Source organism: Triturus cristatus, chromosome 1_2 (genome assembly GCF_964204655.1).
Source record: "Triturus cristatus chromosome 1_2, aTriCri1.1, whole genome shotgun sequence".
Taxonomy (NCBI): Eukaryota; Metazoa; Chordata; class Amphibia; order Caudata; family Salamandridae; genus Triturus; species Triturus cristatus.
Window position 1 is genome coordinate 450,798,097 of NC_140580.1, and position 15,121 is coordinate 450,813,217.

A 15,121-nucleotide genomic window follows, 5' to 3' on the forward strand; every position below is an offset into this window, starting at 1 on the left:
TTCAGGCTCCAACCCTACTTTTTCACCCTTCCTCTTGCTCCAGTTTGCGCACACACCAATTCAGGGATACCCAGCATGGCTGCATGGGTTTTCAACTCAACCCAGGCTGAAGTTTCCAGGTCATTTCCAAGCAGACATGCAGCTGGTAACTTTGAAGAGACCACTACCTGTTTCACGCCAATAACCCTCCGACTCCCCACGCCTAACGTCACCATAGCCATTGGATGATTAGTGGCAACACTGCACTGGTGACGGAGTAGGTTTTCCCAAACAAGTTTTGCTCAGGGGAAACCAGTGTTTCTCTCACCATAGTGACACTGGCACCTGTATCCCTCAGAGCTTCTATCCTAGTTCCATTAACCAGAATTCTAACGGCAATTTAAGAGTTCTGTTGTGTGATCAGATGGTAACCAAGTAGTCCAACAAATGCAAGTTTGTATCCCACCGCTGTTCCACCAATGTAAGAAAATGGCTCTGTATATACTGCACCAAAGTAAGGTTCAGTGTATACAGAGTCCCCAGAGGTTTGGCAGAAGCTAAAGTTAGATATAACCTTACTCTCTAAAGTGGTATCTTGGTCGAGGAGTAAGGCAGTTTCAGAGGATAGTGTAAAGCATTTGTTGTACACACTCAGTCAGCAAATGGTCTCACTCATGAACTGAACACTAGGCCAAATGTTTTGTATATAAAAATATATAGTTTTATTTTAGAACCACAGATGGGTATCAAAATACTTTCTTAGAATAAGATGCTCTAGTTGAATACTTTCAAATAGCAATAGACTTTTAAATGCAATAGTTAGTTGTTACAAAAGGCAACACAAGTTACACACAATTATAACATTGAGCTCAATGGGAATTTTGAAGTAAAGGCAATATCAATTACTTTGCATAGGTTTTTTTTTTTTTACTAAGGGCTGGATCCTGGATTCAGCCCTGGTGCATCTCCTGTAAACAGTTGAAATAGTTTGTTACACAGGCGATTAAGGAATATTCGTATGTTTCAAAAATTGCCACTTGGAAGAATTTCTGTGGAGGAAAATTTGGTTATCGGAAAATATAAGTTATAATTACTTTTCAGGGTCAGTGCTGGGCACCAAGATCCAGCACTGGGATCTCTCCTGGTAACAGTAACAAGTAATTTTGTTTTTCGGCTGATTTTTAGTGAATATTTTAAAGTTTCAAAACTCAACACATTGAAGAATTTCCAAGTGAAACCAGTCAATGTTACCCGATTGAGAAAATGTAGGTTATCGGCTTTCAGTTAAGTACTCGACTGGCAGAGTTAAGGTTCTGGGCATAGACTCAGGGGTCTCCCATGGTCAGCTAGGTACAGTTGTTACACCCTCAGCGGCACAGGGGCAGCCGGGTGCAGAGAGAGTTAGGCCCAATGTTAACCTATGGCGGGCAGGGGGCCTTTGGTTGGTGGCTGCTAGCAGGCAGGCCATGCGGTTGTGAGAGCTGGGCTCCTGGTCACTCACACACGGCAAGTGGGGAAGTAAGATAGGATAGATGTTGCACTTGCAGGGGCACTCGGGCAGCTGGGTGCAGGGTGCTTTTGAGCAATCGGGTGCTCAATGTATTTCAATGGAGAAGCTACAAGATGAACAAAGGCTGCAAGCTCGGGGACAGATTCTTCAGGTGCGACCACCACTTCGAGAGGCAAGTTGGGAAGCTGTAGGTTAGGTAGGCACCCAGGAGTTGGGCACAGGGGGCCGCAGGGCGCCGGGTTTCTTTTGGCATCAGTAAATCTTACCCTCTGCTGGTCGTGGTTGGAGGATTACGTGGTTCTGAGGCTGCAGGCATCGTCCGGTGGGGACCAGTTGCTGAGTACAGCAAGTGGTCTGGGGAGGCTCACAAGGGCGGCATGCCTTTGAAGCTTCCCCTGCCCATCCTGGGGGAGGAGACCTACCACCTCGCTCAGGATGTGCATTGTTGCAGGTCCAGGAGAGCGGATGGCTCTCTACCCAGGGGTCCAGCAACATGTCTGCTGGGTGGCAGCCTCTCAGGCAGGATGTGGAGTGTGGGTTAGGTTCAGGGGGCAACTTTAAGTTGCCCTGTTGCGCATTTTACATGAAATCCCACACTGGCATCAGTGTGGGTTTAATGTGCTGAGAAGTTTGATACCAAACTTCAGTATTTAGTGTAGCCATCATGATGCTGTTGTGGAGTTCGCGATGACTACCCCCAGCACCATATACTCTTAATGGCAGCACTGCCCTTAGTGCCCAGGAATGGACCTGGGTACTGTAGGGGCACAGAGCTCATGCACCTGTGCCCACACCACTCGCATAGGGCACCCAGCTAGATGGGTGACTGAGGTATGCCAAGGCAGTGTTTGTGGGCATGGCACACAGGGATGTGGCCCATGTCGACTGTTTTGTTCTGCACCAAGACACTCCGCCTGCAAGGGCAGTGTGTGCGTGTCAGGGAACAGGGCCTGTAAGGGTGGCACAATGAATGCTGCAGTCCTTGGGGGCCTTCTCGGTCACAGTGCCCTGGGTACCTAGGGTACCATTTATCAGGGGCTGACCTGTGGCCAGAGATGCTAATTGGGTGTTGGTTTCAATACAGTTTTAGGGAAGGAACATAGGCCCTGGGCACCTGATTGGCAGGAGCCCAGGGCACACTCAAAGTACATCAGCAATTCAGCAAAAAGTGGGGGCATACCATGCAAGAAAGATGGCACTCTCACAACCGTACCATGTCTTCATGTCGACCTGGAACAACACTGCTTTAAAGGTGTTCTATTTTTGGATCTCCCCCTCCTTTAGTACTCAGAGAAAGGTGGAAGAGCCCTGGCATAGGACTGACCCTCTCCTCGCTCTTGCAACATTACCATCAGACTGCGCCTCCTGCTGGTTGCATCCCTCTTCGGTCCCATGCAGGGGAATCTAACCCAACACTAGATGGCAGGACTGTGCAGATGTGTATTTACCGCAACACATGCTACAAACCTATGCATCTCAAACATGCATCATTATTTAAAAAAAAAGTGAAATGTGTGTCATACTAAACACATGCAGTCCTGGAAAGCTATCACATTAATGGAAATGCTGAATATTAACAAGCTCAATAGCTGCAAATTAATATAGTTGGCACAACTTAAATGTGTTGATTGCTGGAAAAAAAAACGTCAACAAGTCACAAACTAATTTACATAAAGTTACTTGAGAGGTCAATACATTACACTTACCTTTCTGAATAATGTTCAGGTGGAAAACTGCTTTGTGACTGGCTTTCAAATGCTCTTGGTCCTTGTCTGGTATAACCACGATCCTGCAATTCCCTTGGATTGTCATATATAGAATATGGCCTTTGACCAGGCCCGTTGTTAGGAAAACCACCCTCTTCTGGGTTTAGATCACGAGAAGCAAAGTCTTGGAAAGGTTTTCCTCGTCTTGCAAGACCGCTGCTAATAAAATCTGCATCTTCGACCTCAGATGGCATTTTAAAATGTGTTGAACGACTATCGGGAGGAAGTCGCATTCTTAGTTTATTTTCGTTGTAAGAAACACCACGGTTCCCAATCTGCGAGTCCATTTCTAAATCACGTGACTGAGGGCCATGAAATGGTCTTTGACCAATATTGCGATCTGAATAAAAGTTATCTCCTGGGGTTCCATCATTCTGATTGCCATGGGATAATGAATGGCCATAAGGTGGCTCTCTACGCTGGTAACCTCTTTTTGAGAAATCCTCTTCTGCTTGCACTGCTTCAAAAGGACGACCTTGAGACCCACTATAACGTTGTAATTCTTGACCAGAGCCAAAGTTTGAAAATTCACCATCTTCAGTCTGTGCATCCATGTTTAAAATACGAGCATCCCGACCATGAAAAGACCTTACTCTATTTACATCTTCTGTCTGTCTTTCTGCTTGATAATCATTCATTAGAGATTTTGCTCTTTGTCCTGGTGTACTGTCAAAAGCATTACGAACTCGTTCTGGAGGAAATCCACGGGATTCCTCTTCAATTGGAGGTCTGAATCTTTGTCCTGGTCGACTGTCATGGAAATCATTTTCATGTAGTTGGCCTTGTGCTTTGAAATCATCATTGCCTGGATAGCCATAATGTTGTCTTTGTCCCTGTGGCATAGCAAATGCATCCTGACTGCCACCTTCTCGAAACTCTCGATTTTCAAGTGGGAACGGTCTTGGTCTTTGCTCAGGCCTGCTGCCATAAAAAGGTTTCTCGTCCATAGATGTTTGGCCTTTTAGCTCTTCAAAGGACCTGCTGTCATGAGATTGCCTGGGAAAATGTTGGCTGCTATACATTTCACGATTCCTCCCACTTTCAAAATCATATCGTTCATCAGGAAAAGGCCCTGGTCTTTGTCCAGGCCTATGAAAATCTTCCTCTACAAAATTTCGCTTTGGAGCTTGGTCATTATCAGGCAAGTGTCCCTGAACAATTCGTTGTCTAGGATCTGGCCTATTAAAGACTTCATATCCTTCCATACGCATCTGCTCATTTAAACCATACTGAACTTGATCAGCCTGAAAAGGGTTTAATACGTCTCCTTGACCAAGATCTCGCTGACCTTGGATATCATCCCACGGCTGTCCAACAGGATAGGGTCTTTCACTCCATTCAGTTCTAGAATATATATAATTAAAAAAAAAATTATATGAAAGCAAAATAATTTAGGTGGAAATATCAACAGTGCATTTAATAAATACCAGCGTGGCTTCGAGCTAAACAAATTTTTTTTCCAGCCAGGATAATAAATTGTTCTCCATCTCAAGATAACCACTAATATGCCAGCACTGGATTATCAAGGTCTTTGTCAGGGATACAGGAAAACTCAACTCTAAAACAATGCCACTGAAGACATACATTTTCTGCACTTTTAAACTAGATTAAATTCCAGCCGAAAACACGGTATGTCTCTAAAGAAAGAAAAGAAAATACACTGGACAGACAAAAAGGCATCACGTCAGAGGTTTTAGGCAGTCAATTTAAAGCAGCACAATGCTCTGGAGTAACACAGTACACGGTTTTGAGGGAGACAGTTCTAACTTCATGTTTCTTCTTACGGAAGCAAAGATCACCCAATATTGCCCTTTCACCTACCTGCTTCATCAAAAAGGTTTAAATAGAAAGTCATTGAAAGACTCAAACAAGCTCAATAGATAAGGTTATTTTCCAATATATATATATATATATATATATATATATATATATATATATATATATATATATATATATATATATATATATATATATATATATATATATATATATATATATATAAATAATCTACTGGCGGTCGCCAGTAGATAGTTACAACCTAGTTTCCATAGGAAATCTCAAAATTCTATTTTGAATAACTTTGGCGCCGGTTGACGAATCCTCGCGAAATTGTCAAAACTAATGGGGCGCTCCGTTCAGCTCCTACCCTGAAAGTCTCGGGGTGATTCGTCAAGCGGGGGCTGAGAAAAGGGGGGGGCCCAAAACGAGTTTTCCCCATGCATTTTTCCATAGGACCTTTAGTCGCAGCTACAGCCCGAACGGCTGAACAGAAATACGTGAAATTTGGCAGAGAGGTAGCCATAAGGTTAAGGAAGTGCCTTTTGCAGGTCTGGTGTAAATCTGTTCAGTATTTCCTGAGAAAATAGCATTTAAAAGCATATCAATATCTATACGCGCGCACGGTGCGCGCACCCTGCCGAGCGCAATTCTGATTGGTTGTTAGAGGTCGGTAAACATTCGAATCGGTCGAAACCAGGAAGTGTCGGCCGCCATTTTGTCTCTCGCAGTCTGAGGGGGTGAAAAAAAATAAAAAAAGAAGGTGGAGAACGTGAAAAGGGGGCAGAGTGGACAGTTCCTGACCCCCTAGCCTTGGTCAGGGGGTCACAGAAGGACCCTCAAGGGAGAATTTTTTTTTTTTTTTTTTTTTTTAAATCGCGAGGTGCGCGCACGGCACGCACTGCGAACCGTGGGTGCTAGGTTCGCAAAGGTGAAAAACCTGAAAAAAATAAAATACATAACTTACCATAGGTTTCACACACGTTATAGTTACGAATTAGCATTTAAAAAACCTTGCAAATTCACTTAAAAAAACCATAGGTTTCACACGTTATAGTTAGCTGGACATTTCACTCGTAAAAAACCAATGAAATTCCCCCGTTATAGTTAGTGCAGGCAACTATAACTCACGCGACCGCAATCCTCTGCTGAGGACGTCAGATATTACATCACTGATGACATATGTGTCTTTATGAAAAATAAATATTAGTAATATATGTATAGCTAAAGATTAATGGAAGAAGACATGGGTAAATAAGTGTCTAAATACAGTGATGTAATATCTGACGTCATCAGCAGAGGATTGCGGTCGCTTGAGTTATAGTTGCCTGCACTAACTATAACGGGGGAATTTCATTGGTTTTTTACGAGTGAAATGTCCAGCTAACTATAACATGTGTGAAACCTATGGTTTTTTAAATATATATATATATATATATATATATATATATATATATATATATATATATATATATATATATATATATATATATATATTACCTACTGGCGGTCGCCAGTAGGTAGTTATAGTTAGGACCACGTTTCCATAGGAAATCCGCAACATTCTATTTTGAATAACTTTGGCGCCGGTCGACGAATCCTCGCGAATTTTTCAAAATAGGTGGGGCGCTACGCTCTGCTCCTACCCTGAAAGTCTCGGGGGGATTCGTCAAGCGGGGGCTGAGATAAAAGGGGGGTCCCAAAATGCGTTTTTCCCATGCATTTTTCCATAGGACCTTTAGACAGGGCTACAGCCCGAACGGCTGAACAGAATTACTAGAAATTTGGCAGAGAGGTAGTCCTCAGTTCAAGGAAGTGCCTTTTGTAGGTTTGGTGTAAATCTGTTCAGTAGATTCTGAGAAAATAGCCTTTAAATCAATATATATATCTGAGCCAGCTTACGGAGCGCTTACGGTACGCTTACCGTACGCGTACGGTGGCGTGCGCGAGCGCGATTCTGATTGGCTCTTAGATCTAAGTAAACATTCGAATCGGCCGAAACCAGGAAGCGGCGGCCGCCATTTTCTCTCTCGCACTGAGAGTGATTTTAAAAATATAAAGCCCAAAAACATGTAAAGGGGCTGTTTAGACAGCTCACACACACAGCCATGTTGAGGGAGTCCCCAAAGATCCCCCAAGGCCAAAAACGGAATTTTTATTTTTTCGGTAATTTCGCCGATTACGCTTACCGTACGCGTACGGTAAAAAAAATTTTTTAAAAAAAATTATCCACACTCTCTCCACCCCGTGTGCAAATGGTGCCCTAAGGGCACCATTTGTGCATGGCTTATAAAATATACGAAAAATTACAATATTACCTTTCAAAACGAAGTGCATCATATGTCCTCCATGTGCGCACGGTGCGCGAAGCGCATCGTGCGTACATGGCCCATCTAGCGTAACGTGGGCACGCGGTGCGCGTAGCGCACCGCGTGCCCACCGTGCGTGCACGGCACTAACTGCGTAAAGTGGGCGCGCGGTGCGCGAAGCGCACCGCGTGCTCACTGTGCACGCACGGTGCGCGAAGCGCACCGTGCGCGCACGGAACGAACTGCGTTAAGTGGGCGCGCACGCCACGAATGGCGTAAAGTAACTTAGCATTTAAAAAACCGTACAAATTCACTGAAAAAACTATAGGTTTCACACACGTTATAGTTAGGAATTAGCATTTAAAAAACCTTGCAAATTCACTGAAAAAACCATAGGTTTCACACATGTTATAGTTAGCGGAAATTTTACTGATAAAAAACCAATGAAATTCCCCCGTTATAGTTAGTGCAGGCAACTATAACTCACGCGACCGCAATCTTCTGCTGATGACATATGTGTCTTTATGAAAAAAAAATATTTGTAATATATGTATAGCTAAAAATGTATGGAAGAAGACATGGGCAAATAAGTGTCTAAATACAGTATTAGCATCAGCAGAGGATTGCGGTCGCGTGAGTTATAGTTGCCTGCACTAACTATAACGGGGGAATTTCATTGGTTTTTTATCAGTAAAATTTCCGCTAACTATAACATGTGTGAAACCTATGGTTTTTTCAGTGAATATATATATATATATATATATATATATATATATATATATATATTACATATTACATGAAGCACTGTTGAGGCTGCATGGAAAAGTCTCTTAAGGTCTCTAGCCTCAAGTCCTAGCTTCAGTACAATAGCCAATCAGATGTTGCAGCATACCACCAAGGCCCATACTGCAAGCTACTGAACACCCAGATGGCCATAAAGATCAAGGTCTGAGAATGCCCGTTCAGCAGCAAGCAAATCAGTGTCAGATGTGTGATGGTCCTGAAGTGTGCACTAGTCCCAGCCTTGCGCCATCCCTGTGCATACATGTCCAATGAATTTGCACGCTTTGTACTCTGGCAAGTGTGTGTGTGTTCTCTCTGTGGTATACAAGACACAGACTGTTGGGATGGTGGGAGTTGATCAATGCAGTTTTTTTCTCTTGCTGAAAATTTAAATTGAATTCAAGTAATGTTTACAGTGCGCATCTAAGTTTTCAAAGGTATCCTGGCAACTATACCTAGAAAGCCAGTCAGTGTTATCCACAACAGATGTATACCGGAAACAGCTAGGTTTTTAAATCATACCTAAACAATAGATCTTGATAGGATGTCATGGAAGGTGTCAAGCTGTTCCAGATTTAAGTAGCTCTCACCAAAACAGCCCGAATGCTAGACAACCAAGAAAAATTTAGGGATGCAAGCAAGATTTGCCTTTGAAGAGCACAAGGCTCTTGGATGCACGTAGCATTTGAATTTCATTTACAGCGAGGCAAGACGTTTCTTCTCTACTCCTCTAAAGGTAATGCAGAGATTTAAAGAAGACTGTCATGGAGGCAGTGCAGCTCTGCAAGAGCATGGCATAACAATGAATAGCCAGTTTGGCTGCAGCTTGCTGCAATCTTACATAGTTAGACTAGAAATACAGCATTACAGTAACCAAGTCTGCTCAGTACTGTGCTTTGCGGACGAGGGATAATATGGTGGAATTTTCCAGAGCAAAAAAAAAAGTTAGCAGTAGTCTCGTTAACATTGCCTTTCAGAGCGATAACTGTCAAAACCAACACCAAAAATGAGCACCGTTGAAGTTGCTTCTGGACCAGCACCACTTGTCCATGGCCAAAAATGCGATCGTAACCTGGACGTTGGTCTCCCAGTTGTGCAGCAGAAAATCTGCTTTATGTCCATTTAAGGAATTACAGCTCAGCCACCCCAAGACCTCTCAGACATGAAATCCCACCAAGGTTCCTGTCAGAGAATTATTCAGAGATCAAATCAGCAGAGTGATATCCACATAATTAATAAAGTTGAAGCCAAGACCCGATGAGACGCTAGGGGGTGTAGATGTGAACCCTGGGGTACCCCATGCTCGACTGTTTTAAAGGCATAATGAAAAGGTGATCTTTGTATAGGTTGTGTTCCATCTTCTAGATTAAATTGAATCTACCCAAGTGGACGACTGCTTACCCAATCTCCAATAATCTGGAAGCCAGATTATGTAGATTTACTGTTTCAAAGGTGGCTATTAGATTAATACCAAGGCTGCCATATGACCATGGTCCACACACATCCAAGAGAGAATGCACGCAAGAGAGCATGCACGCAAGAGAGCATACAGTAGGTTCACACTGCTAAAATGCAGTGTTGCAATCTTGCAATGCTACATCTGGCCCTTTGTTCCACTGCGCTCTGGCTTTGGGAACACCACAAGTACCCAGAACAAATAAACTGGCTAAGCAATTGTAGGGCAATGGTGGATAGTTGTGGGTCTAGGCCACCAGTGTTACATCTGCAATTTTTTGTAACTACTGGTTTGCAGTTTGTTTCAATTTAGATTTACATGTTGTGCATACCACATAATGGGACCAGCTAAGAGGCCTCAAAGCATTAGTTGCAGGCAGCCCCAACAGAACCTGTAGAAAAACGAGGGCTCGGAAGACTAAGGATGTGCATGGGGGGGGGAACGCTCAGACTGGTAATGCCGGAGAACCACAAAGTTGCCCTTGCTCAGCTGTGGCAAAAACAAGTTCTACAACTGGTCACGAAGTTTCTTCATCAGACAGACGAGCTGCTCGGTCCTAGACTCAAAGGTGAAGTCAGCTCTCGGAATCAGAAGAGAAGCAAGGCCCAGGCCTGATAGATAGGCATTTATTAAAAGTGATAGTTCACAAATATTAACTTGGAAACATTTCTGCTTTCCCTGGCCTGACAATGCCATTAACGAACCAAGAGGCCAGTTAGTGGTCATATGGAACCTCTATGCAGGAAAGGTTATTATACAACACCAACAGTCCTGTTAATTAAATCAAACGAGAGGTTTATCACAGCGCAGAGTCTAAATTCATTTCAAGGTAAATTCATATGTGATAATGAAGAGAAAAAGAAGGCAAACTGAAATAAACATATTTGGTCAAGTGGGGGAGGTCAGGATTGATTCCAGATTATCTGATTTCACATAGTACATGCTTCCAATCCCCCATTTGTACCTTCTAGACCAAACTCCACTCGGATGGCATCAATGCAGCCTTTGGTCACAACAGACCATACTTTCTGGCCCCATGAAAAATGTTTGCGAGTATCCATGGTATGGAGGAATGCCAGTACAAGAGGGTGGACTAAAATTAACCATGTGGAATGTGTGGGGGCCTTGAAATTGCAATTAAGGCTAGGCAGGTATTATCTTACTTAAACAGTCACAGATGTGACCTACTTACTGGAAACACATTTACCTGCACTTTCTGAATGGGGATTTAACCAGCAGCAGGGGACAATTATTTTGCTTCCTACAATGCTTCAAGCAAGAGGCATGGAGATACTAACAAGGTGTACTTTAAATTTCAAATATAAAGCCAGTATTGTGGATCTGGAGGAGATACATAGACCTACAATTAATCATTGGATAAGAAAGGCTGACTTATTAACACATGGCCCGAATACGGAAGTGGCAGAGGCCTACAATAACCTGCTAGCAACAGCTAGCAGGGGGGGGGGGGGGGGGGGTAATGGGAGGATTGAGTGGAACTGTCCACATTCTCAGATCATTCCCCAGCGGTAAGACTAACCTTAAACTACCCTGGGTCATGCAATTCAGCCACGGATCTTTCAGTTTGCAGCATTAGGCAAGGGATCACTGAATTCTTTGAACATCACAGGCTTGGATTCAAAGTTCTCGTGGTATGATTAATACTTAATCATTCCCTTGTGACCAATGGTCTGGTTGTCTGGATGCGAAGTGTTGGCATTTGGCATTTTGGTGTGTTACAAATAAGTCCATTTGCGGTGTACCCCACTTCCAGAATACTTTCTGTAAATGCGGTTGATCTCCCATTCGTGGGATGCTGACGTCTGCCTGCTGTGTCAGTCTGCTGCCACATGGTCCTTTCCTGGGAAATTTATTGCTAGTAGGTCTATTCTCAGTGCAATGGCCAATCTCCATATCTCCTGTGCTAGCCCAGATAGTGCTACTGACTGTTCCTCCTGGTTTGTGGATGTAGAACATGGTCGTGGTGTCTGTTTGGATCAACGTCCTGAATCCGTACAGCTCCTTTTGAAAAGCTTTCAAGGCTAGGAACACTGTTTTTAGTTCCAGGTAATTGATGTGCTTGACCGCATCCTGCTGCGACCATAGCCCCCTCACCTTGAGCTTGTTCATGTGTGCGCCCCACCACAGCTGGGAGGCATCCGTCATGGTCACTGTTGGAGTTGGTTATGTGAATGGTTTTCCCAGTGATAGGTTTTGTGCGTTCCACCACGCTATTTCCTGATGCACTGCGTGTGTGACGACTAGATCTTCCCAAATCCCAGGTGCCTGTGACCATCGCTTCTGTATTCATTCCTGGAATGGCCTCATGTGTAGTCTAATATTTTTGACTAGGCGAATGTACGACGCCATCATTCCCATCAGCTTGCTAACCGTCTTCATGGTCAGAACTTCCCCTTTGCGGTACTGACGTTTTTCCTTCAGCATCGCCAATGTTCTCTTCCTGCTGGGGAACACTTTGGCCTGCCTGGTGTCGATCTCTGCTCCCAAGAATATCTTGATTTGCTCTGGTTCTGTTGACTTTCTCCCAATGGATCGAGAAACCCAGTCGTGTCAGCATTAGTATGACCTGCTGGATGTGTAGTTTGCATTGGCTGTACGAACTTGCCTTTACGAGCCACTCGTCGAGATAAGGGTATACGTGTATTCCTTGCCTTCGTAGGTGTGCCGCGACAGCTGCTAGGCATTTTGTAAACACCCTTGGTGCGGATTGTAGGCCGAATGCTAGTACTATGAACTGGTAGTGGCTTTGGCTGATCACAAACCTTAGCAGGCGCTTGTGTTTGTAGTTGATGGGGGATGTGCAAGTATGCGTCCTTCAAATCTATAGTAGCCATGAAGTCACCTTGCATTTGTGGTATTACCTCTTGTAGGGAAGTCATCTTGAATCTGTTTTCATGAACTTGGTCAGCAACCTTCGATCTAGGATAGGTCTTACTGTTTCGTCCACCTTTGGCACCAGGAAGTAAGTTGAGTAAACCCCTTTGTTCCTTCTGGTTTTGCGGCACCACCTCTATTGCCTCCTTGCTGAGCAGTTCTTGCGCCTCTAGTTGCAAGAGCGAGAGCTTCTTTGCAGAGTGTGTTTTGCTTCTTGGTTTTCTGTTTGGAGGTTGTCTTTCTAACTCTATACAATAGCCGTATTGTATGTTTAGTATCCATTTGTATGATGTGACCTTCCTCCATTCCTGGATTAATTTTATTCTTTCCCCTACCGGTGTTGAGTGTTCGAAGTACTGTTTGTCGTTGAACGCTCAGCTGCAATTTTCCTTTAAGTTTTTCCGCCCACTCCGAGGTGTTGCTAGGGTGGGGTTCAGTTTCCTGGTGAAGTCACTTGGATGAGGGCAGTTGGCCTCCCCTTAGTGTTTGTCCTCATCCATTTCCTCGCCCTCGAAAGGACTGTCCCCGGGGCTGGTATGGCCAGTTCTGCGGCTTCTGCTGCTGCTGGCCTTTGTTGTTCCCTTGGTAGCCTTGCTGGAACGTCTGGTGCGATGTGGTAGGCACGTTGCCTCCTCTACCATCCGGCCTTCTCGTGGGTGTGCCCCTTCTCACCCCTCTGAACTGCAGCGCTCCCATGGACCTTGTGGTCTCGTTTCTCTTCTTGAGCTGCGTCAACTTGTCGTCAACTGGTGTGCCGAACAGGATGTTGCTTTGCACCTCTGGCTTGAATTCTGAAATTGAGCTATGCGTGTCTACTCTCAGTCACTCCTATCATTAGTCTGCTCGATGTTTCTGCAGCATCCAATGCAGATTTTAGGCATGTGTTTGCCATGCTTTTGCCTTATTCTACCAGGTGAGCTGCTCTGTTGGTACTGATCTGGTAGATGCTTTAGGAGCTGCCCCACTTCATCCCAGTGTTGGCGTGTCTGTTGATCAGGGTGTTGGGAGTTTGCGATGCGCCAATGGATTGCCGCATTTCTCCTCACCACCTTTCTCCCTGTGAGATCCATCCTCCTACTCTCCTTGTCTGGAGGTGGTCCGGCATTAATGGGGACATTGGCCCTCTTCCTAGCCGTTGCTGCAATTATGGAGTCGGCTGGTACTTACCCTTGGATGTAAGCAGGGTCCTTTGAAGAATGTTTATACCTCTCTGTTCTTGGAGTCACAGCCTTGCATACTGCTGGTTCCTTAAAGGCCTCTCTTCCTTGATCCAGCACACTAGGGAGCATGGGTAGGAATTGGCTCCTAGTTTGTTGAGGCAGTAGTTTCCAGGAGAAAGCATGCCTTGGGCTTCTCTTCCATTTTTACTCCATACCTTTGTGCAGCCTTTTGGACGACCATGTTGTAGACCCCAATGTCGATGGTGGCGAGGGCCTCGAAGGGTAAGCGTCTTCCAGATTCTGCGTCGAGATCTTGACATTCTACGTCTTGTGCCTCCGAGGCCATAGAGTCCCGGTAGGATTGCAGATCTTGGTCGCCTTCTCCCTCGAAACAGAAGTCTTCGTCCCCCTGTTCCTTGACTGGTTCGGGTGTTTTCAGCGGTTCGACGTCCTAGTCTTCTTTCGACTTGGAGCGCGGGTTTCGGCAGGATGGTGTATTGGCTCATTTTGTCATTGAAGTCTATTTCCCGCTGCAGGATGTTCGCCATTTCGGCTTGGAGCCTTCTCTTCTTCCTCTCCATCTCGGCGGCATGTTCGGCGTCGAGGGCTGGTGCGTCTTTTTGGGGCCATCGACAACAATGTCAGAACTTTCTTTCTCGGCGCCGAGGTGTCCTTTTCAAGGGCAACCTAGGTTTTCAGAGGGCTTTTGCAGATTGGTAGTCTTTTTCGAAGGATTCGCTCGGCTGACTGTCTTGGTTGCGGTTGCCTTAGTCGAGTGTCGGCGGCAATGCTCCCTTCAAGGACTTCGCTTCAATTCTACGAGTGTCGTTCGGGGCTTTAGCTTCACCCTTTCGAGTGTCGCTCGTGTGTTTAGGGGGGTCGAAGACTCCCTTACCTCCTTCGACGTCTTATGTACCTAGGCGACTGCAGTCCTTCACCGATTTTGTCCTCTCAACTGGAGAGGCCCAGGTCTCGGAGCGATTGAGGTGGTCCCTGCCCCTGTATGCTGTGGTGCGCCCTTCTCTGCCTCTCCCTCCCTTACTTGGAGTGTCTTCGGTGTAAACGCCGAGCACGCGTTGCAGTCTTCGCTGCTGTGGTCGAGCGGCAAGCAGAGGTTGCCGACTGGATGCTGGTCCTTATGGGCGTATCTGTGGTGGCAATTGGTGTAAAACTTGAACGTTGTTTTGTTCCTCCCTGCGCTCAGAGAGCCCCCTGCAAGCGCATTCTCGGTCGAACGTCGAGATCTTGTTCGTAAACCTGCTCCCTCGTCGTTTGGGTTACCTGACCTGTAGTTCGGTGTAGGTGAAAACAAATAGTTTACCTGTCGGTGTAGTTTTGCAGCTTGAAGATCTTTCTGGATTCACTATGCTGTGCATTATTCCGAGATCTGGTGGTTGGGTCCAGATTCGTAGCCTCTTTTTTTTTGTGTAGCCCTGGTGGGCATAGACGTCTCACCATTTGGTGCACCTCTCGTGACGTAGTCGTGC

The 15,121-nt window shown here is 45.1% G+C and overlaps 1 protein-coding gene across 2 annotated transcripts in view; it reads right to left on the bottom strand.

The window, feature by feature from the left end:
* The window catches only part of LOC146867480 (uncharacterized), a 125,171-nt gene that overhangs the window by 10,366 nt on the left and 99,684 nt on the right, over nt 1-15,121 (bottom strand). For both annotated transcript variants that reach the window (XM_085606168.1, XM_085606167.1), the window contains one exon: nt 3,196-4,599. In XM_085606168.1, coding sequence (XP_085462294.1) covers nt 3,196-4,599 — 1,404 coding nt within the window. The remainder of the gene's footprint in view (nt 1-3,195; nt 4,600-15,121) is intronic.